Source organism: Sceloporus occidentalis, unplaced genomic scaffold, assembly GCF_023333645.1.
Source record: "Sceloporus occidentalis isolate IW3139 unplaced genomic scaffold, rSceOcc1.0.p SCAF_1, whole genome shotgun sequence".
Taxonomy (NCBI): Eukaryota; Metazoa; Chordata; class Lepidosauria; order Squamata; family Phrynosomatidae; genus Sceloporus; species Sceloporus occidentalis.
In genome coordinates, this window is record NW_028316981.1 from 270,204,082 (window position 1) to 270,228,887 (window position 24,806).

Genomic DNA, 24,806 nt, shown 5'->3' on the forward strand with positions numbered 1-24,806 from the left:
AGATAAATCCACTCCTTTTCCCTTTGATAGTTCTTCACGAAGCACTCCCAATCCTCTATCAGTGTGGAGGGCAAAGGGAAGCGGACGGAGAAGGGAGCGTGGTCGCTTTTTGCACGCAGGCATCTCCGCGGGCAGCTCTCTTTGGGTCCTTCCCCCAAGCTGGGTCCTGGCGTGACCTCTGCAGAGCTCAGGAGGCGTGAGCCGGGTAGTGGAAACCGGTCCTGTCCGGGAGAGGGATCCTGGGCCGGCTTCCTGCCTCCTTCGGGCCGCGCGCGGGGGGGATTTATGAGGAGCTGGGAGCCCGGCGAGGAGGAGGAGGAGGACGCGAGGCGGCGGCGGCCGAGGGGGGAGCAGCATGGTGAGTCGGGAGCCCTCTCCTGCCTCCGGAAACAGCCCCAACAGCCGCAGGGTCACTCATCCCTCCGCGATTCACGGATCTGACTATTCACGGGTTTTGTGAATGCGTCCTCTCTAGGAACATCTAGGTCCTCCATTGCAACTCTATGGTCAACTTTAACCAAAAGTTCGCGTTGAAAGATTGGGAGATTTCTAGAGAGGACACTCCACTGGGCACTTGTAGCTCCTCCAGCGCAACTCTATGGCCAATGTCTGGCAGGTGGCGACCACAGTGTTGCACTGGAGGACCTAGAGAGTCCTAGACAGGACACTTCACTGGGCACTTCTTGCTCCTCCAGCACAATTCTGCGACTAGTGTCTCGTAAATGTCAACCACAAAGTTACACTGGGGGACCTAGAGAGTCCTAGAGAGGTGTCCTGTCAGGTAAAAAGCATAGGCCCCGAAACACACTGTAGAGATAATCCTGTTAGAGACCGCTTTACCTGCCCTGGCTCAGTGCTGGGGATCCTGGGAACTGTAGTTTTGCTAGTAGAGAGCTCTTCACTTGCACCCCCCTTCAGTCCTAGGCTTCAGTCTACTTGACCAGATGCATGTCGTTTTAGGAGTCATTTCGCCTTCTCTGTCAGAGAGAGAGAGAGCGAGAGCGCTTTGGTGCCCAAGTAAATTACAATTCCCAACATCCCCAGCACTGAGCCTGGGCAGTTAAAGCGAGCTCAAACTGTATGATTTCTGCAGTGGGTTTATGTTATTTGCAGTTTTTCCACATTCATGGGGGTCCCATGCCCCTAACCCTGGTAAATGTGGAGGGACGAGTATAACATTAACACACTATTGAATATATGTACACACACACACACACACACACACAAACACCATTCCTAAAGGCCTTTCCTCACCAGCATTAAGAGCCTCTTAGTCACAAGGTGCGTCTACACTGAAGAAATAATGCAGTTTGGCACCACTTTAAGTGCCGTAGCTCCACGCTGTGGAATCCCGGAATTAGTAGTTTTACAAGGTCTTCAGCCTTCTCTGCCAAAGAGTGCCTGTGCCTCACCAAACTACAAATCCTAGGCGCAGAGAGATCTTGTGGCACTTTTGAGATTTAACTAATGAAAGAAGTTGGTCAAATGTACTTGAGGAAGTAGACAGAAGTCTAGGAAAACTCATGCTGCCAACTTCTTTATTTCAGTTAGTCTCTGAGGTGCTACAAGATCTCTCTATATACTGATTCTGCAGACTAACATGGCTATAGCTTTGACTTCTACAAATCCCAGTTCTCTGTAGGATGGAGTGGAGATGCACCCACAGCCCTAAAAGGAACCCCAAAATCCATGTTCCGTTCCTACTTTTATCAAGTCAACCAAAAAGCTGTGCCAGACCACAAGACCTACCAGGTTCTTTCTTCAGGTTGCTAGAAAAAGTAGGCAAGGGAAAGCGGAGTGGCTTGATTTTGGAAGGCCAGGCTGGCCAGGTATCCTAACCACAAAGGAGGACAAGGGACCTCAAAATGTAGGATAGCAAAGGAAAATGAGGTACATAGAATAAAGAACACTAATATAAAATATAAATTCATGTCTCATAGATTATTTACAGTTATATTACATATACAGTATTTCATGATGTACTCAACCATATTTTTCTGATGGGCTTATCTTCGTTAAAATGCTCAGAGTTATTTACAGAACTCTAAGCAAGAAAAATGTTGGAAATTGGACTTTGCCAGCATTATTGCTTTCATTTGTCCAATGTGCTGAAATTAAGGGGAAAATCCTTTTCAACATTTGCGTTGTGCCCTCAAGCAGCCTGTGGCCTAACATGTTTGCTGTCCTTTTGCCCTCTGAGAAGCAAGGACACCCTAAGCTCTGGGGACAAGTCTCCGCTGCTGCTGCTGCTGCTCCTGGAAAAAAATAAGTTAGAAGGATCCATCCTATCCTGTTACTTGCGGTGATGACAAGCCACCAAATAGACACATTTCTTGAAGGGGAACAGCAACTGTGGTGCTACTCAATGTGCTTTTTATCATGCTCAGAATGGAGGCCGTTTTGTTATTCCTGCTGGACAGAAGGTTGAAATGTGGGACATGTACTGGAAAAGGAGGATGTCTGGTTAACCTATTCAAGACATGTAGACTGGGTGGTGTATTAATATGTTATGAGTGAGTCCTACATAAGTTCATGTTGTCTTGGGCAAAAGCCTTTTTTCTTATAAGGCTTCCCTGCTCCAACTCAGGATAGTTTGGGTCATTTCATATTGCATATATTACCATGTAAGAAGAACATCTCTCTTCCATGTTGTCTCTCACTACACATGTTCCTGCATGGCTAGTGTGGCCACACCTGTTAGGCGAGGTGGCTGAGACTGACACTAATTTTGGTTTTAATCTGGTCCAGTCAGAATGTGAGGTATGTTTATAAGCTTCGTGCTATGTTTCTTGTGTTTCCTCAGAGAGTTAAGATCTTAAAGATTAACAGATTATACTGCGGTATAGGCTTTCATTTAATCAGATGTTCTTTGTTTAGGGTTCATACACTTCATAAAGATTTGGGGAAAATTAAATAGATAAGTATAGTGGACTGTAGGTCTGCATATGTACATTTTCTTAAATCAAGTAAGGAGGACATATATTTATGGATATCCAGCTGATGTGTCCGGGTGCTATAGAGTTGTATGGAAATACTCTTTGCCCTTTGCAGAGAATCCACTCCTGCACGGCTCCATCTATCCCTCTGGGAGGAAGAAGCTACAGGGATTTTATCCCTTTTCCATATAAGAAAATATATGTGCGTGTCGGGTGTTGTTGGAGCTCCTAAAGTCCCTCTGCTGCCACCATATTATTTCCACATAGGTCCAAAACACACTACAGAAAATTTGAAAATAGAAGTGGTGCCCAAGTTTATTCCACCACCCCTCCAAGTGTGCATCAGAGGCTGGGCAGATGTAATTGAGTTAGCTATTTGGTATCAGTAATGTATTCTCTCTCCTAATCCCATTCCTGCTCCTTTGATGTCTTTTGGATTTGAGTCTGAGGGCAGGAATATCATGTTACTGATTTTTGAGCTGTTTTGGTGGACCATTATTGGGTTAAAAACCTAGGACCAGAGCACATTTTTGCATACAAAATATCTTATGTTCAATTCTGAAGATTTTCCAGGTAGGATTAGGAAAGAATCATGCCTGAAATGCTGGGGGGTTGCTGTCATTGGTATTGTGCTAGACGGTCTCAGAGTCCCAGCATGTGCCTTTATTTTACTGTTGTGAAGCATGGTTTGTTCTGCTCATTGTGTTTCTTGCATTGTGCTTGATAATGTCAAGGTTGGATTATTGAAGCAACACATTTTCCTTCTTGTTGTAGTTGTTCTTAACTGCCTTTGAGGTGGCTACGCTGTAGATGAGATATCTCCAAGACCCTCTGTTCTCTACTGCCCTGCTCAGGTCCTGCAGGTTTAGGTCTATGAGCTCCCAGATTTAGTCTAGCCGTCTAGCATGGGATCTTCCTCTCTTTCTCCTGCCTGCTACCTTATCTAGCATTATTGTCTTTTCTAATGAGTCATGCCTTCTCATATTGTGGTCAAAGTATGACAGCCTCAGTTTCCTCTTTACTCATATGTTTTTGCAGGAACTCAAAAAGCTATTTAGCTTTTTAAATAGCAAATTAAATATAAATAATAGCAAATTAAATATAAAATAAAATCCAAATCTATCTTGTGATCATACCTTTATTTGGCCATACAAGGAAAGAAAACTGACCAAGAGCCTTGACAGACCAGCATCAAAGGCTGGCATCAGGATGGAGTCTGCACAACGCATGCCCCGACTCCACTCCCATGTCAGTGTGATGCTGCGTGCCCCAACACACACTGGGCAGCATGGTGCTGCTCTGGCACTGTGTCCGGATGATGCAGCACCAAAAGAGCCCCCAAAAGCTATAGCACCAGTGGCTATGGCGCCCTTTCTGTGGAAGAAAAAACAGCCGCTTTTTTGTGCCATGGAAAGGGCAGATCAGGGCCACGGTGTGTAGTTGCTGTGGACCCAATCCAGCACTGAAAGGGGCAGTCTGTTCAGCCCCTAAGTTGTGATCATAGCACCTACATTTTTGTTTGCGATGGTGTAGGAAGAATGCATAGGCAAACAATAGCCGCTCCCCATGACAGTGCATACTGTGAACAAAGACAGTAAAACAGAGGCAATAAACTTTTTACTTCCTAGTTACAAAGCACTCCCCCTTCTGAGAACTGTCTTTTCCAGTATAAAGCCCCAGGCCATTATGACAGAAGAATGAGACTAGTTTCTGAAGGAAAATGTAGGTTTTGGAACAGGCATAGAATGTCAATTGAAGCCAAATCAGGTTGATTTACCTTATGCTGGAAGCCATCAACCCTCAGAAAAGCAAGCCCTAGTACTGTACATATGATGACTCAAAGTCTGTTTTCTCAAGTATAGGATCTCCCTGTTCAGTGGCAAAGGCACATTACAGACCGCCTAAAAGCGGCGGTCTGCCACCACCGCCGGTTGCTGGTTCCGGGAACCACAGCGGCCAAACCGCGCGGTTCCCAGGCGCAGCGGAAAAGAAGCACCAAAATGGCACTTCTTTCTGCACCCCGGAAGTGGTGCGCGAGGTGCTAGTCGCGTACTCGTGGCGTCACTTCCTCTGCGTGATGTTTGGATGCTATGCGTCCATGATGTCCAAATGGCGGCTCCCGTGTGGACGGGCGCTGCCATTTTGTATGGACTCAGTCCGTACTAGGCTTGAGGGGCATCAGGAAGTGACACCTCTTTGTAACCCTAATACGCCCCTTCCTAACCCTAGTAAGCAGTATAACGTGCCTAAGTTTGGTATCTTTGGATCAGAAAAGTCCAAGGTATCCATGTTGGCTATAAAACAAAATCCAAAATCTATCTTGTAATGACACCTTTATTTGTGCCAACCAACAGTTGCAAAATACATCACAATAGCTTTTGAAATTTACAGGCTTCTTAATCAGATAAAGATGGTAATAGAGCATGCAGGGAAAGAAAAGTGATTACAATGTCTACATTTTGTTGGGAATATTTGTCAACCACAACAGTAATGATTGTAAACATTCTATACATTGCTGATCTGACAATACGAAGTATGTGATCAGTGTATGACTATTTTCTTCTGGGATCCCTCTAAATAAATTGTTTCATTGAAGCTTAGGTCCTCTTGCAAACTACCCTGAGAGGAAATGGATCTTTAAATCAGTTTGAAGTCTCAGTTACATTTTCACACATACTATTCATTATAGTTAGGGATGCTGCCAAACAAATAGTGACCACAGTTCTTTGTAAAATGTCTGCTTTTACACAAGATTGTATGGGATAAATAGCTCTAGCAAAGATTGTTAGCCATGATATCTGAGTAAAACATCTGTGGTCAGATCCAGTATATCACTTGAATATTAGATATCACAACAGACGAGAGGGCTATCGACTACAGTCATCCCTCCACATTCGTGGCTTTGATTTCTGCAGGTTTGAGTATTCACGGATTTTGATTAATACGTTCTTGCTAGGAATCTCTAGTTCCTCCAACATGACATGGTCAGTGTCAGCCTGAAGTTGTGCTGGAGGACCTAGAGATTTCTAGAGAGAACACTTATCTAAACATTTGAGGTCCTCCAGTGTGATTCTGTGATCAACCTCTGGTAGATGTTGACTATAGATTTGTGCTGGAGGATCAAGAGATTCCTAGAGATGTTCTCTCATGTAAAAATTAAATAATGTTTTTGTTATTTGCAGTCTTCTCACTTTTACAGGGGTCTTGCACTCCTAACCCCAGTGAATGTGGAGGACCGACTTTACTTTCATGCATTACTTGTTATCTTCCAGAAGCTTAGTGCTGGTAAAACAGTGCTGGACTCTTACATCTAAATCCAACAATTAAAAAATTGTAAATTGGTGAGTTTACTGTAGTTCGGACTATCAATTTGATGCGAAGTCTGTCTATCTATTGAATGTATACTCATCAGATGATATCAACCTAATTTTATTATCTGGATGAAATCTACTGGTGTTCATCCAGTTCAGATACTGTTGACAGAATAGATTCTTCCCCTCTTCTACAGCACCTTTTACAGAGAGTGGTGATCTATTAGCGCAAACTTGGGAGTTCTTAAAGGGGACTGCAGTGCAGGTAGGGTTGCCATAACCCGGTGGGAGGTGTGACTCCCCCGCTTTCTAGGGGGCGTTCCCGGTCCCGTCACGCCCTGGGGTGGCTGCCCGGCTCCTGGCCCTGCTGCATCCCTATATTGTGATGAGCGCAACAGCCAGGGCTGGAGCTGGCAGGGGAGGGCTCTGCTGCTCTGCCTTGCCCCTATTGGCCAGCCCTCCCAAGGAGCAGGCTTAGTCAGGCAGGGCAACAAGGCGCGAGGAGGAGGAGCAGGGCCAGGCAGGTCAGCAGCAGCAGTGGCCCCCGCCCGTCCAGGCAGGCCGCTGGGAGAGGGGAGGAAAGGGCCCTGGCCTCAGGGGCAGCCCGGCCTGGGGAAGGAAAGGGCCCTTTCCTGGAACCCCTGCCCCCCAGCCCTCCTCCTCCTGCTGCTCTTGCAAGGAAGGGGCTCTGAAGCACCAGGAGAGCTGCCTCACTAAAGGTGAGGGGTGCCTCAGGGACCCAGCCGTCAGAGAGGAAGAGGAGGAAGAGCCTCAGCAAGGCTCAGAAGAGGAGGAAGGGGCTGGCACCCGGGAGAGGCAAGAGGGCACCTTCCAGGCCCCTCCTGGGCCCCAGGCTCCCCCCAGGATCGCTCCCGTCAGACATTGGAAGCCCCTTCCCCAAGGCCCCCCAAACACACACCCCTCTCCTTTCTAACCCTCTCTCTGACTCCCTCTCCCCCTGTTACCCCACTTTAACTGAGCCCTCGCTAACCCCCTTCTATCTACCACCTTCTCTCCATCTCAACCCCCCTCCAACCCCTCTCTATCTACTCCCCCCTCTCTCTAACCCAGTGATCCCCAAACTGTGCTCTTTAAGTAATTTTGGACTTCAGCTCCCAGAATCTCAGACTACTGAGTAACATGTCTGAGGCTTCTGGGAGTTGAAGTCCAAAATCTCTTAAAGGACACAGTTTGGGAACCACTGCTCTAACCCCCTTATTTAATAATAATAATAATAATAATAATAGGATTTATTTATATACCGCCCAATCACTGGGAATCTGAGCGGTTTGTGAAATTCACAGATAGCCAAACTACACAGGCAGATCAGCTCCTGGCACTGAACAAGCAGAGCTCTGCTCTGGAGCCACAACGAACTACATTTCCCAGAATTCCATAGCATTGAGCCAGGGCAGTTACTGTCAGACTGGGTTATTTCTGCAGTGTGTATGTAGTCTGAGAGCCCTGCAGATAGAACAACTCTGGTGCTTTAGAATTTAAGCCCATCTAACCCCCCTCTATCTAAGCCCTCTCTAACCCCCTAACTCCCTTATTTAAGTCTCTTCTAAGTCCCCCATCTAACCCCTCTCTATCTTACTCCTCTTTATCTAACTCTAACCCCCTCTAGGTACCCCATCTAGCCCTCCTTCTATAGCCCCCCTTTCTCAAACCCCCTTATTGAACCCCCCTTCTGTCTAACCCTATATATTTTTTAAAAAACCAGCAATTTTTGTGTCCTCCATTTTTATAAAAGTGTCCTACATTTGAAATTTTTGTCCTACATTTGTCCCGGTTTGGAGGTCCTGACTTATGGCAACCCTAATTGCAGGAGGTAGATGGCAAGCCTGTGTTACATGGATTGAAATCTGCTCAGACATTACTGAATGACACGTAGTAAAATATAGTAAACCACAAATAACACCCCAAACAAAGAAACACAAAACAGGATACACTGGATCATTAAAATAAAATATAGTTATTACTTGGCATTGGTGTTAGGGGGCTTTTTATAATTTCAGAAGTATTATCTTGATGCTCCCAGTGGCCAATAACATTTTTAGAACATTATGGTCTCTTTTGACACTGACTTTATAGCATAAGAGCCACCGCTGCATATCCCCTGTTCCTTTTTTGCTGGTGAAACCGAAAGAGCCATGCTCCATCAGTGCTCATTTCATACTAATATTACTCTGTTGCGGAACTGGGGTGATTCTGGAAGGGAAAGAAGCTCTGGTATGAACTCCTCCCCCATGACTTGGGAGTTTCTAGCTACTGAAGAAGCACAGTCTCCCATGCTGCTGTGAAGACTGGGAAAGCTTTAGAATTATTACAGCATTTTATTTTTAGAGGCAAGACTTCTTAATGTAGGCATGATAAATGTTGCATGAACAACACAAGTTATCGTACTTTAAGTAAGAACCTCTTAGCCAGTGATATTTGAGAAACTAGGTCACTAAGCAGCAGTCTTCTGAACTGCTTATTTGCCTCCATTGATTTAGATCGTGGGAAGCGCTCCTGTACACCTGGAGTCTGGTGAGTCCTGTCAGGACCTGTTTAGTTTCTGGTCTTATTCTGAGCTCTCGATCTGACACATTTTAGCAGAGCAAGGAGGCACATAGCAGGTTTCCAACTCAATAGTGTCACTGGTTTCTAAACAGTTCAAATCAGTTTACATTTGTGTGCGTGTGTGTACAGTTTTTAAAAACTCAGGATTTAATTTTCCCCCCTTTTTGTCACCATTATGTAAACCCAGGGGCAATGTTAGGAAGAGAACCTCTCCATTGCTCCGGGTTCCTCTGTGCATGGTAGTTGACAGTATGTGCCAAATACCTTCAAATCATATACTGGCACTGGAAGCAGGCACAGATGATCATGCATATTTGCTTGTCTAATTTTATGTGTGTACAATTTGTGTGAGGAAAAAGGTAGATGCATAGGAAGTTAAGTTATCATGACATTCAACACTGTGTAAATCTGCACAAGTCTCTGTTGTGCTTTACTTCCTATTAAGCTGATGTGGGCAACCTGTACCCCTCAGTCTGCTCTCCTGCCACCCTTGGCCTAAATTCAGAAGTATGAGATCAGTTCATTGGTCTGGTAGATGCAGCTGTTCATCTTTAGGCAGTCTACTGTGTAGTAGAGGCGGGATACACACCGCCATTTAGTACGTATAGAATACGTACTAGGGTTAGGAAGGGGCGGTGCTTCCGCACCCCCCTAACCCTAGTACGTATTCTATACGGACAAGATGGCGGCGCCCCTTTCACATGGGCGCCCCCATCTTTGCGTATCGGACGCTGAGCGTCCGTACGCGTCGCGCCGCTTGTGACGTAGCGAGCGCGCCCCTGGCGCCTCGCTACCTCGCAAACGCGACGGTAAAAGAAGCTCCATTTTGGAGCTTCTTTTTCGGTCCGCGCGGGAGTCGGGCCGTCTGAAGGCTCTGGCTCCCCCGCGGACCTACTGGCGGCGGCGGCAGACCGCCGCAAATCGGCGGTATGTACCCCGCCAGAGTGTGATAAGGTGCTAGTAAAAGAGAAGAAAGGGTTGGCATCAGTCAAATTTCTTTCAGCCCTGTTCATCACTACACATACTTCATGCCCACCAGGGAATGTAGTCCTCCGCAAAGGGGGGGAGGACTCTTTCCCCTGATGTAGAATAAACACTATGTAGCTCAGTGGTTCCCAAACTTTGGTTCCCCAGCTTTTTTGGACTTCAACTTCCAGAAGCCCCAGCCAGCTTATTCAACAACTAGGTATTCTGGGAGCACAAGTCCAAAACATCTGGAGAACCAGAATTTGGGGATCACTAACGTAGATTCTGTGAGTATGGAGAAGCCTTATTCAGCCCTAAAATTCTTTACTTAAGAACAGCTAAGTATGTCTTGTATGATTGTATGGAAGGCAAATTTCTTTTTTTTTTTAATTGCAGAAGCTCCTAATGCTGCATTTCTGCTTTGCCACTGAATTTTGAAAGCAGCATGCCAAATTAGCGTAAGAGTTCTAATTCTGTCTTTACAAACAATAGTGATTTTCCACTATTTTTCAAGAAAGAGGCACTTTGGTTCCATGTACCACCAAGGCCATGGGAGGAATCCTCCCAGCAGTTCCATAAGCAATGATCTATGCACAGAACGTGACTGGAAGAGTTTTGGGATCTCTTCTCATCCCCTTCTACATCAACAAAGGAAGGTCTTATTAGTCAGTCACTAATTAACAAGACAGATAAATTCTAGTTTGGTCCTTGGATCAAGATGGATCTTTTTTCCTCTTCATTGAGAAAAAAGCACTGTTTTGCTGGGTTATGCCAACTTTCTTTCTGTTGGTCCACAGTGCCCATTCATATTATCTCCCTGTTTCAGCTTCTCTTCCACTTCTGTTGCTTGCACAGGGTAAAACTGTGGCTAACCAGTTTATGTTGCTTTTTGCTTTTGGGGTTTCTTCCCCAGTCAAAATTCATTTGCGTTGCTCCTTTTTCTTTTCTTCTTCCCTGCCACAAATGCTCCAGCTGTCTTAGAAGTGGTAGAAAATTGATGTGTCCATTCCCAAAGCCCCCTCTGAGAATCCAGGCCACAGCAGCCAACTCACCAATAAATAATAGCTCAAGCATAGAGAGTACCTGTTGCAAAACTAGAAGCCAAATGAAAGATAATGGGAACCAGAGAGATGGAGAGAGAGGTGATGTGGGGTGGGGGATTCAGTGACCCTCTGGCCTTACAGTAAAGAAAACTATAATAGATTTAAAAGCTGACAAATAATGTTGTGGAGCTCCGTATTTGACCTATACACTAGTTACTTGCACGTGTATGTACTTTTGTTCTTTCTCTCTTTGTTAACCTTGTTTTTCATGCTTTTTGTCCTTCATATTTAACCTGCTTTGTCAATTGCCTTATGCTTATCTACAAACAATTACTAGCGTGATGTGATTCCAGACTGGCTGGTTTGTAGATATTGTTCCAATGTAAATGCCAAATTCTGTTGGAAGCAAGTGCTGTTCCTTAAGTCAGTAACAGGCATGATTATGCACAATCAATTTTCTTGTCCTTGAATAAGGAAAATAAGTCATTTCTTAGAAGCCCTCTTATAATTTGAAAGTATTATTATCACTACTTATCACAGTACCTTGGCTTCTGACCTATCACAAAATAGGAGAGATGCAGCCAATACAAAGTTTTGGTAAACAATTAAGTCATGTTTACTGATTGATAAAGCATCTTGCCATTATTTTGGTAAATATGGAATGGTAACTTGGCTGTCAGTTACAGAGCTGCAAAAAGCATCAATGCCACTACAAGTGCTTAGAATGATTATCTTCTTTCTTAAAGAAGAATGTTTGAATAAACTTGGACATGAGTCTCAAATGCTGAATACATATAAACATACCCATATATATATATTAAACCAAAAAACTGCTAAAGTTTTGTACACTTTTTATACCTGGCCCTACTTTTGTCCCTGACCTTATATTGTAGTTCTATACAGGATAAGGGCACAATCTTCTGCTTATGTCAGTTTGGACCTAGCAAAGGTATCAGGGACATGTTTTTGTGACCCTTTCCCACCAAACTATCTCTGTGATGTGCTTGCAAAACCCCATGCGGTATATTTTAGATTTGTATTTGGAACAAATCATTTAATATGTACACACAGCACAGTCTGGTGAAGTTTAATGGGATTGTTTTCAGTTGCTGTATCCTAGAGACAGAGACAGGGTTCTTGGAGAGAAGTAGACTACAACTTGAATGCTCAATCCTTCCTGTTCTTTGGTAATAAAAATAGTATCTATGGTTTGACTGGCTTGATCCAGGAGTTGTTTAATGCCTCCTTTCAGGAAGGGGTGGTCCTGGCTGCCTTGAAGGAAGTCATGCAACCACTCCTTAACAGAACCTCCCTGGACCCCAGGATTAAACTAACTATTGGTGAGTTGCAATCTTTGTCCGTTTTTACCGGGAATTTCCTTGAGTGAATGGATGTGCAACTTCAAGTTCCCTTCGTTCTCCCCTAAGGATATGTAAATAGAGCTTTGGCAAGGTCACCAAGATGGATAACGTGAATTTGAGAAAAAAGTGATAAACTGTTCATACTCATGACATTTGTGTCATGAGATCCATGGAGGAGGGTTCCATTTTGTCCCCTAGTACTAACAGCATTTATATGAAGCTGCTGGTGGAGATCATTAATGGGCAGGTTGTGGATCAGTAGGCTGAAAATGAAACTTGTTTATGCATCAGTCAGTTTTTCCCTTCTAGGAAGAGAAATTCAGCCTGCTCTGGATTGAATTACATACCCTATGAAAGATAAGGTGCAAAGTCAAGTCAAAGGTTTTCATGGCCGACATCCATAGTTTTTGTGGTTTTTTCAGGCTGGTGGTGCACTTTCTTTTGTCCATTAGGTGAAGATATTTTTCAGGAGTTTTACTTGTTTGTGATTTAAAATATTATTGCAAGGGTGTTTTTGTGAGGTTGTTTTTATGATGTGTAAGTTTTAAATGATTCTGTGAACCGCTTTGATCACCTCAGAAAAGCGGTATAAAAATAAAGCATATTATTATTATTATTATTAAAGTTTTTAACATGGGAATTAAAGGATTTACTTTACTATGGTAATTGATCGCATTATATACTGGGCTAATTTTCTCCTTCATTTATTCCTTTGACATTCTATGTTTTTATTGCTTTATCAAATAAACTCCACTTTGGGTTAAATGACATGAAAGGAGATATATATGAAATAGATAAATAGAGAACACTAAATAGAGATCTTTTCTGGTGGGCTTATCCATCCGACCTCTTATAGGAGATCTTGATACTGTAAAATGCTTCACTTCTGGTTATGATGTATGTTTTCTAAATGTTTTAGATGTTCTAGATTTTTTTAGCTATTTTATTGAATTAATAATAATGTCAGTGTTTTATTGATTGTATTTTATATCTATACTGTGTTAATTTGTTGATGTAATCCCTCCTCGATCCGCAGGGAGAGGCGGGAAAATACAAATAAAAATTACTATTATATTATTACTAAGTACCTTTGTGATGCAGTGGTCAAACAGCCACCATCTTGAAGCATGGCTGGGAGTAAGGATTGCTGCCAAAATGGGATGATGTCCACTTCTCTCTCAATCTCTTTATTTGGAGAAAAGGCTGGGGCTGGATATGGATATAGTGGAATATTTGTTGTGAAGTGTGTGGCAAGGTACTTCCATCTCTCTGGCATACTTCATGTGTTTATGATATGAAACACTGATTTAATCCAGTTTCCTCATGCAATGTGAAGTTCCTAGTGGGAACGCCATATCTTCTGTTCTGTAAAAACCATAGTGTTCAGAAGTGGATTGTGAACAAATTACTTTTCCAAAATCTGGTATGGATATGTAATTTTTTTTCTTTCTCAGTCTATCCTGATCTTCAGCATAGTAAATAACTGCTAAGAAGCACTCCTCATATTTAAATTCAGTATTCTTGTGATCCAGCTATGCAAACATTTACATCTTCTTTTCTTGTACTTTTCGTAATCTATATTAGATTAGAGTGAATTGTTGCACATTGTGTAGTGTTGACATATCATTGCCCACTTCTTCTGTGGAACAAATGATGGTGCTGCACAGTGCCAGCACAGCAGCAATGTCACATTGTGGTTGAGGGATTGCAGCAGTTAGTTACTTATGATACCTACCAGAAGCCTTCCAGTTTAAAAATCCAGAATTGTTTTGCTTGCACCCACAAACACTGAAGTATTTAAGAAACTCTTGGAAAATGAAAGCACATTTTCATGAAAATATGCAGTTAGTTGTGTAATGCTGTTATAATTTCTGACTAGCCCATTTTCAAAAGTTACTGGCCAGTGGTTGCAGATAGTGGCTATACGTATTGTCTGGTCATTTGGATTATTTATGCTATCTTCATCTGCTGTAGGTGGAAATAATGCAGTTACACTGTTAGCCTTTGCAGTGATTTGTTTTTGTATAGAAAAGTGTGAGATAAAAGGAATCAGTGCAGTTTGATACTTCTTTAACTGTCTTGGCTCCATCCTATGGAATCCTGGGATTTGTAGTTTGCTCTGGCACCAGAGCTGTCTGACAGAGAAGACTAAAGATCTCATCAAACTACCAATACCAGAATTCCATAGCATGGAGCTATGGTAGTTAAAGTGGTGTAAAACTGCATTAATTCTGCAGTGTAGATGCAGCCTGAGATACAAATCTATTGTTTTTATTTCCAAGCCACAAAAGTTTATTTGGAGCCTCTGGTTTTGTCTTCCATTTACTGCCTGTTACACCAGACCTTGTTTTCTAATGGTCCACTGGAAATAGAACACAGATCTTTAAGCTGTAAATTGCCACACATGTTTTTGTGTGTAGAGTCATAACAGTGTTGGCTACAGGCCACAATTAGAAGGTAAAGATAAGTAATAGCCATATTTTCTGTAATAGCCAGAGTAGGCTGGTATTTTGTCTGGTCAGAGAGGACTTGTCTCCAGGTGTAGTGGGCACGTGCCTAAGAAGTATGGTTTTTGGGTACACATCTCCAGAACGTGTGTTGAGAATGGAGGCAAACCTTCAAGCAATTATGACTTGTTCCACTCCAGCAGAAAACTGCAAACCTGGCCCAAGCTATCTGTTGAGTTGGAATCAGGATGGGCCCTTGAACTAATGCCTTCTAATCAAGTACAGTATTTTATTTATATAAATTATTTATTTTATTTCTGTACTGCCTTTCTCCCAAAAGGGACCCAAGGCAGCTCACAATATAAAAATACATTAAAACAATTTTTAAAGACAATTAAAATAACTCACCGTATATACTTGACTATAAGTCTAGAAATTTTTGCCCCCAAATGGTCCTCAGAATCCTGGGGTAGACGTATACAAGGGTCAGTGTGGTCCTCCAACCAAGCGTCACCCCAATCAGGCTCCCTCCACAAGAGAAAGCCCACCTGGGACGACGCTGGGAAGGGTGTGCGTTCGCCCTTCAGCCTTCTCTCTAGCTGGCCTCCCTCCTCCTGAGAAGGGAAGTCAGCTAGAGAGAAGGCTGGGAAGGGCACACATTCGCCCCTTGGAGACTTTTCTCCAATTGGCCTCCCTCCTCCTGAGAAGGAAAGCCAGCTAGGGAGAAGGCAGTGAAGGGCGCTCAGCCTTCTCTCCAGCTGGCCTCCCTCCTCCAGAGAAGGAAAGCCAGCTAGGGAGAAGGCACGGAAGGGCGCTCAGCCTTCTCTCCAGCTGGCCTCCCTCCTCCTGAGAAGGAAAGCCAGCTAGGGAGAAGGCACGGAAGGGCGCTCAGCCTTCTCTCCAGCTGGCCTCCCTCCTCCTGAGAAGGAAAGCCAGCTAGGGAGAAGGCACGGAAGGGCGCTCAGCCTTCTCTCCAGCTGGCCTCCCTCCTCCTGAGAAGGAAAGCCAGCTAGGGAGAAGGCACGGAAGGGCGCTCAGCCTTCTCTCCAGCTGGCCTCCCTCCTCCTGAGAAGGAAAGCCAGCTAGGGAGAAGGCACGGAAGGGCGCTCAGCCTTCTCTCCAGCTGGCCTCCCTCCTCCAGAGAAGGGAAGCCAGCTAGGGAGAAGGCAGGGAAGGGCACCCGTTCGCCCCTCGGAGCCTTCTCTCCAGCCAGCCTCCCTCCTGAGAAGGGAGGCTGGCTAGAGAGATGCTGATGGTCCCGGAGCTGCCCCATTAATTCTGACCCTCAACATATCGACGGGTCATATAAAAATCCCCATTTTTGGTCCCAAAAGTTGACCTCGACTTATACATGAGGTTGACTTATACATGAGTATATACAGTAATTAAAACACTACAAAGATAAAATTGTAAACATACAAAAGTTTAAAAAAACATAATCTAAAACAACCCCTCCCCCATAAAACCAGGCTTGCATGATTTTAAAAAGCCTACTGCATAGAAACGTTTTTACTTGCTGGCGAAAGGCCAACTGGGAAGGGGCCAGTCTAGACTCCCATGGAAGGGAGTTCCAGAAGGTAGGAGCAACCACTGACAAGGCTCTATCTCGTATCCTCACCAGGCGAGCCTGTGATGGTGGTGGGATCAAGATGTCCTCACCAGGTGAGCCTGTGAAATTGGCCTTCTCCTGAGGATCTTAGGGCTCTAGCTGGTTCATATAGCTAGAGATATGGTATCTCAGATAGTCTGGATCTAAATCATGTAGGGCTTTCTTTATAGGTCATGCCCAGCACTTTGAATTGGGCCCAGAAACGAACTAGTAGCCAGTGAAGCTGTTTCAATACGGGAGTTATATGCTCCCCATAACTGGCCCCGGTCAGCATTCTGGCTGCGGCGTTTTGAAACCACTGAAATTTCCGAACAGTACAGTGTCCTTTTGAAAAATACATTAAAAAAATATTGTGACATGTACAGGCTGATTTTAGAGCTATTGTGGAAAGCAGGCTTTGAAATACTAAGCTTTCTTCTGCATTTTTAACATTCCTATTCCTCTACAGGGTGTGATAGGAGTGCAGCTGGTGATTACCATGGTGATGGCTAGTATTATACAGAAGATCATACCTCACTACTCTCTTGCCCGGTGGCTTCTCTGTAGTGGCAGGTAAGATAAGAGGAACAAATTGAACATCTGTGACAAAATTTTATAAGATCACAAGATGTCCTAACGCTCCTTGTTGTAATTGCCCTATTGTATAATGTGACTGAGCTTGTCTGGATACAAATGACAGTGATGGGTAATTCTGGAAAGTTGAGTTCTCAATAGAATAGTAGCTTTAAATCATTTAAAATCTCATCTAAAGTTTATCATTATGCAGTAACTTCAGATCTAATTGAGAAATAAGTAGTTTCCCTTTTTTACTATTATATATTCTCTTCATAAACTTAATTCTTGATGGGCTATGTTCTTTTTTTATAAAAACAATAATTTGTTTAAGTGCTTAAATAATACAAAAATATTTCCTGTGTAACTGTACCTATAATTAATAGTTGTATGTTCTGTAGATGAAAACCAGAGTTGAAATTTAAAGAAAAAAGGAGATAGCTTATTCAGAACAAAACAATGACTAGTGACAACCATACCATTTGTGATAAATTCTTTTGTAAGAATCATTATTAAGAATTATTAAGATAACATTCTAGATAATTAGACTTTCCATGTTCCTTAATTCTTTTTTAACAAGTATATTTTGGAAATCATCATCATCATCATCATCATCATCATCATCTCTTATCAAAACAAACAATATCTGTTAAAAGACATCAGTTAAAACACACATCAGTTTAAAAGGACAAATAAGATGTACAATCTTAAATGTACAATCCATATTTGAAAATCATCATTTAAAAATCACAATTTAAAATCATCTGATGAAGCCTGCCGGAAGAGACTGGTCTTCAGTGCTGTTTTAAATTCGGACAGCATATTCAGCTGTCAAATTTCTTCTGGCAGGTCATTCCCAGTCTGGGGGTGGCTGAAGAAAACATCCTCTGGCTGACAGCTGGCAGCCTAGTCCTTGATGACTGGATTAATATCCAACACATTCCTTAAAGTCTTCAGGATTAATCATAAATTTCCATTTTAGTGTGTTCTTTGAGTATGTATCTTTGTCAAAAAAAGAGTTCTGAAAGAGGGGTTATGTTTTGGGAACATAATTTTCTTTTGAATATTTTATAAAAGTTCTGAATTTCCATAGTAAGAAAAAAATTAACATGCTGATTAAAGAGTGCCACACCTAGTTATTACAGCATCATTACAGAAGATGTGCAGCCCAGGTGTTTAGTTAATGGGCTTTTATTAAAGAATGATTGATGGTCTTTATAGTCAACTTAAATTATTTCTGTTTCAACAAGAATTGATGAGTGAATCTTGACATGCTGAACAACTGTTGAGAGCCAAGTGGTTGGGTAAGAAATGGAGAGGGTTGTGTGAGTCTGGCATTTATTCTTAGCAGATGCTTTTCAGCCCTGACAGTTATTCATATACTCACTAGAAAAGGCAAGTAAAAGGGAAAGTCATTGCTAAATTTTAACATGGTTAAATGTTAAAATAGCACCCTTGTTGGAGGCTCCTTAAGAAATCTGATAACTGCTTATGGGGGCCCTAAAAATGGGGATATGGGAAATGGGGATGATGTTGTTACTTTAGCTGGTCAGCTGCTGGCGGCCAAAAATTAGCTGAGAACTAGTTGACTCACAGTGACCAGAAGTCTAATGGTTTGTACATCATAGGAGTTCAGCAAGTTTGGGCTAGTTTTGATGGTTTTGAAAGAATGAGAGTTCCAGGGCAGGATGTTAGGATTGAAAATACTATTATCTCACCTGGTTTCAAGAGTGCTATGTGGGATTTTTCACCCTTATTGTCTTAACCTCTGCAGTAGTAGAAATCTTGCCTGTTGCCAGTGGCTTTTTCTACTGCCTGCCCAAAGTCATAATTGTAAAATCAGTACAACCTATCTACATCCTCTCCTCCTATTTTATTTTGGACTTAGACTGTGATACTGTTGGTCATAATTGTTTTTTTAATAGAAGAGTAATACAGAAAATGGGTCAGTAGGCTGGTCTGCTGAGGCTGAAGGGAAAAAAGTGTGGATGCTCTGTCCCTAGTCACCAGAAGCTTTTCTAGTCACTGCATGTATTTAAAACTGAGTTTGGATCTCATTAGTTGAGCCTCAAAGGCTTTTAAATGAGTTTCTATTAATGCTTTCTATTAATGTTTTATATGAATGTTTGCCACTAACTTAAATATACAAAAGTAATTCCATTATAGAGAGTCAGTATTGGGTAGTGGTTTGAGCATAAAACTATAACTCTGGAGATGAAGGTTGGAATCTCCACTCAGCTATGAAACCCATTGGGTGATCTTGGGCAAGTCACATTCTCTCGTGCTGCATCTACACTGCAGAAATAATCAAGTTTGATATCTTTAATTGTCATGGCTCAGTGCTATAGAATTCTGGGAACTGTTGTGGCATCAGAGCTCTCTGACAGAGAAGGAACTACAATTCCCAGAATTCCATAGTACTGAGCCATAGTAGTTCAAGTGGTGTCAAACTGAATTATTTCTGCAGTGCTGATGCAGCCATAGTGTCAGAGGAAAGCAAAGGCAAATCACCACTGAACAAATCTTGCCAAGAAAACCCCATGATAGGGTCACTTTAGGGTCACCATAAGTCAAAAATGATTTTAAGGCACACAGCAACAACAATCCCATTATATAAACTGTTCGTTATGATTACGCCTACATACTACAAGGCAGTATGTAGGGAAATGTTGTCCTGTGATACAGTGCTTGAAATCAACATTTCTAGAATTAAAAAAGGGAATATTGTGATGTTCAGTCTAATCAGCATTATTTGTATTTCTCCTGAAATTCTCAACATTTTTTAGTTTGCGATGGTACCTCCACCCCACCGAAGAAGAGCTACGAATTCTTGCAGGAAAACAGCAAAAAGGGAAAAGCAAGAAAGATAGGTAAGAAAATTGGACAAGTAACTTATTTTCAACTTTTTTCTTCATTGTAGGGTGGCTTGACTATCTTCTATTCCATAATGTCTTTGAACATGCATGAGAATTTCATTTTTACCTATAGGAAACCTTGTGTTTCCTCTTTCTCTGTGCACCTTGGCTCTCTGATGCATTAATACAAATCCAATGGAACGTCTAAGAATTAATGGGGAGTGAGTGAAAGCGAGCCGGTGTGATGTAGTGGTTTCAGCATTGAACTATGACTCTGGAGATCAGGGTTTGAATTCATACTCAGCCATGAAAACCCACTGGGTGATCTTGGGCAAATCACACTCTCTCAGACTGAAGGAAGTCAAGGACAACCCCCCTCTGAACAAATCTTGACAAGATAACTCCATGATAAGTTTGTCTTAGGCTTGCCATAAGTTGGAAACTACTTGAAGGCACACAAAGCTCAGGTGGATGCGACAGTCAAGAGCGCCTGCTATCACCTTCGTCTGATACGCCAACTGCGCCCCTTCCTGGAGCCGAGGGACCTGGAAACAGTAGTACATGCACTGGTAACCTCTCGATTGGACTTCTGTAATGCGCTCTACTTGGGGCTACCCTTGTGCCAAGTTCGGAAACTTCAGCTGGTACAAAATATGGCAGCCAGATTGATCACGGGAACTTCTAGGAATGACCACATAACACCGGTCTTGAAGTCCCTGCACTGGCTGCCTATTAGTTTCCGGGCAAAGTACAAGGTGTTGGTGATTACCTTTAAAGCCCTACATGGCTTGGGCCCAGAGCACTTGAGGGAACGCCTTCTTCCCTATTGTCGGTCCCGCACACTAAGGTCCTCTGGAAGAAATCTACTACAGCCAAAAAAATCTAGATTAACATCAGTTTCCCAGAGGGCATTCTCTACTGCTGCTCCAAAACTATGGAACGACCTGCCGGAGGAGATCCGTCACATTTCCACTCTGGTAGCTTTTAAGAAAGCACTCAAGACAGATCTCTTCCGGCAGGCCTTTCCAACTTAATTACCCTCCCCAGATATAGAGATATTTGTCCCTTCATCTGTCTATTTTCCCCCGCCAATGTTTCTGCCTGTTTTTTGTTTGTTCAATGTTTTTAATGTTTTAATATTATTACTGTTTAATTCTGTTTTAGTACTGGGAATGGGGGGGGGGGGTAGGTCTAGGGTTTGATTTTTTAACTCTGTTGTAATTTGTTGTATTTTATTGTTGTAACCCGCCCGGATTCTTCGTGATTGGGTGGGCTAGAAATAAATCTATCATTATTATTAAAGAAAAAAGCAGTGGGAGAATATTGTTCTAAAGTATCTCTCCTCTGTTCCTGTTGGCATAGTGGGATAGGAAGAAAAGAAACATAACAAATGTCAAATTGGCCTCTTCTTGCTCCTTTTGTTCATGTTAGGATTTTATATACAGGCTTCCTCTGACTTTTGACTACTTGCTGTCTGATGACACATTCCTTTTTTTTTTTTTACAAATTATAGACAAGTTTCATTAATTCGATGAAGAATTTGCTCTTTTGTCAGTTCTTCCTGTGTATGAAGCTTGTTTGGGACTGCCCACACACATGCACCCATGGGGCCCAAGACTTGCCTGTGGAAAGTCCCTCCTAGAATTAATGGAACCATCTTTGAAATATCTGTGTAATTTGAAATTGTGGAAACAGCAGAACATCATCAGTCCTTCCTACAGAGGCCAAATCAGACTGCTTGCATGGTGCATACTTCTTGCAAAGAGAGCTGGAGGGGGGGGGGGGAGTACTAAGCAAACTATGGAGGCTTGCTTTTGACTGAGTGAGCACTGCTTGGCACCTTTCCACCCTTATCTCTGACTGCACATAATCTTTGCTCCTGTGATCTGTGTAAGTCTGTGGTGCTTCTGAGATTGTGAGCAGTGTGTTTTCTACAGTATTACTGTATAGCATTTGTGCTTATAATACAGTATGCAGTATAATGTAATATACATACATATACAATAACATAGTGAGATCAGGACATTAAAGGTAAGCATTTGTTCCTTTTATTTTGTGTGCGTGTGTCTGTTTATGTGTGTATGTATAATGTGTTATTTAGCTTTTACACACATTCAAAAGTGATATATAGTGTGTTATTTTTCCCCAGTGCCCAAAATGCATTTGTAAGTTTTTAAAAGAACCTGGGCTCTGCTTTCTGACAATCCTCCGGTCCCCTAACCTGTCATATAAGTGGGATCTTCCTGTATTTATTTTATATCAAAAGCAATTAAAACAAGCAGCAATAATAGCAATGCAGTCAATTAGACACAGTAGCAAGAAAAGAAAAAAAGCACAAGCTTATTTTCTGCTGTTTCAGAGACTAGAACATGAGTCAGTAGATTCAAATTACATGAAAGGAGTTCCTACCTAAGCCTTAGGAAGTATCTCTTTACTGTAATCTACTTGACAGTGGAATAGGCTGCCTCGGAGGGTGGTAAACACTCCTTCTTTGGAACTTTGGAACTTGATTCCTTTCCCCTCTTTCCGATGTGGATTGCAAAATGATCTTGTAGCACCTGTGAGAATAACCTAGCGAAAGATGTAGCATAAGCTTTCGGAGACTTAGTAGCATAAGCTTCTGTAGACTTAGCTCATGCTACCAAAGTCTTTCTCCCAGTTACTCTCAAAAGTGCTACAAGATCCCTTTGCATATACTGTAGATATTCCAGACTAACACAGCTATGTCTCTGAATTCCACTCCCATGTCAGTTGTTTGTTAGGATGATGAAGATAGGAAACAAAGAAATTATTCTTTGCCCTTCTCCATGCTAGGTGTCAGAGCCTCTTGCAATGACAGCTTCTCAGTCTCTTCCTATGTCACTTAAGAGATCATTGTCACTGGAGTTTTGAGATCATAGAACACATGCCCACTTGCTGTGTCTGCTTCATAGGAAGAAAGTTCCTGTGGCTGATGACTAAAATTAGTTTAGAAAGTAGTGGTCTGTGACTTCAGTTCTTCCTTGAACGTCACTTCTGAGAGCCAGAGTTAAACTGTTGGCACAGGGATTTGGGCTTGAATTTGGGCACCAAGAGTTGTCATGTTTCAAAGGAGGAGAAAGGGCTTAGTTTCCTTTTGCCCATCAAAACAATTGTTGGAGGAACAGTTTGGAGCTCATTCTTTTGAGTAGGGGTACACATAGTGACCCCCTCCCACCCACTCTTCGCTAAGATCTAACACTACTCTCAGTAATAGCTAGTTTGGGAGAGGAAGATGTGGGTATCAAATCAGCTTCCTTCCCAGTATTTTCCTGCAATAATTTGGGTGGGAGAGGTTGTTCTTCTGCGATTCATATTACAGTTGTTGTGTGCTTTCAAGTCATTTCTGACTTATGGCGCCCCTAAGGCAAACCTAGCACAGGGTGTTCTGGGGCTGAGAGATTATGATTCACTCAAGGTCATCCATTAGGTTTCCATGGTTGGGCATGGATTGACATCCTGGTCTCCAGAGTTCTAGCCCTATGCTGTCTTTTGTGTTATAAACTTAAATCTATTTTGAATTCATAATTTGACAGATTTGATCATACTAGATACATAGGAGTTGAGGCAATATTAGTGTAGTTTTTAATATCTGCGTGTCTCTGCAGGAAGTACAATGGTCACATTGAAAACAAACCGTTAACCATTCCTAAGGACATTGATCTTCATCTGAAGACAAAATCTATTACAGAAATAGATGCATTAGGTAAGTGGCTGTAACCACAATCAAATATGTAATGTTAAAACTGTGAATTCTTCTAAATGTGTGATGATGAAGAAAGTAGTTTTAAGTCCTAGTGTAAAATATTTAATTTTCTGCGAAACCAGGATGTTTATTCGTCTTAGCACCTCATGCCTTCTACACAGAGAAAATAGATCTAGGATGAAGCATATTATATATAGGACTTATATATAGGATCCTTAGGACTGGATCATGGCTTTGGTGCAGCTTCCGGACTCTTAGTACGCATGCATAATTTAAACAGCATATCTCCAAAGTGACCCGAAGCAGCTTTATTTTGGCCTGTCTGTATGGGGCCATACTTGACTATAAGTCCAAAAAAAATTGCCCCAAAATTGACTCTTAAAATCCTGGGTTGACTAATATATGGGTCAATAAAGTAAAACTGCTTAGAAAGAAACACACACAACCCATGCCCCACTCTCCCTGCCTCAGCAGTGATGTCTGAAAGAGCTCTGAAGTGATCTTTGAAAAACCAACCTCCACCAAAGGAGGGGGAGGGGGGGAGAAGTTTTAATATCCAGTTGAGAAAGGAAGGGAAGTGGGAGAATGTGGGGTGTTCCATGATTAGAGAAATCCAGAGGTGGAGGACAGGAGGAAGGTTTTAACATCCCATTGAGAAGGGAATCACCCGCCCCCCAAACACACTCTCCCCACCTCAGTAGCTCTTTCAGAGATCACTGCTGAGGCAGAGAGAGAGAGACGATTTCCTTCTCAATTGGATGTTAAAACTTTCCCTCCCCATCCTCCTCCTACTCCTCTGGATCTCTCTGCCCACCAAACTCCACTTTCCTCCCATTCCTTTCCTTCTCAACCCAATGTTAAAACCTTCTCCTCCAGCACCAGGAAAGTGGTGTTTGGTGCTAGGAAGAAGTCCAGAGAGGGAGCAGGAGGGAGGGAAGTGGCGTTTTCCTTTTAGTTTCACGTTTAGATCCTTTGTAACATGCTTGTTTTACCCTTGACCTATTTATGGGTTAATGATTTTGGCACTGAAACCTTATTTTGGCTTACACATGAGGTCTATTCGTACATGAATATATATGGTATGTACTGTGCGTATATAGAATGCACACTAGATTTTCATTTCCAGAGAAAGAAAGAAAGTCAGGTAACATGAAGTGGATTTCCAAAACATCTTCTTTTGTTTAATAGGTACCGTGCAGATGCTGAATTTCTTCCTTCCTTCAGATTGTTGCTAGCACAAATAATTACTGGAATCATAAATATTTTGCACTTACCCTTAGTACTGGCCCCACCTCACCTGTTCCTTCTGTTAGGTGAAGGTATTTCTATTTGTAAGCACTACAGTTTGAGGATCCCACTTTCTGAGCTAAAGCTTTGCATTTGAGAGATTCTTCTAAATGTTTGATTTATCTGAATATTCCAAATCATTAAATTTTT

At 42.5% G+C, this 24,806-nt stretch overlaps 1 protein-coding gene across 2 annotated transcripts in view; it reads left to right on the forward strand.

Moving 5' to 3' along the window:
• The first annotated feature begins 209 nt into the window (after window positions 1-209).
• The window catches only part of LOC149323860 (transmembrane protein 161B), a 46,361-nt gene continuing 21,764 nt past the window's right edge, over window positions 210-24,806 (forward strand). Inside the window, exons 1-4 of one of the 2 annotated variants that reach the window (XM_089493544.1) lie at window positions 210-358; window positions 16,687-16,790; window positions 19,577-19,660; window positions 23,272-23,369. In XM_089493544.1, coding sequence (XP_089349670.1) covers window positions 356-358; window positions 16,687-16,790; window positions 19,577-19,660; window positions 23,272-23,369 — 289 coding nt within the window. In that variant the 5' untranslated portion in view covers window positions 210-355. Of the gene's footprint in view, window positions 359-12,064; window positions 12,162-16,686; window positions 16,791-19,576; window positions 19,661-23,271; window positions 23,370-24,806 lie in introns of those variants that run through there. The other variant, XM_089493549.1, reaches the window with a different exon arrangement.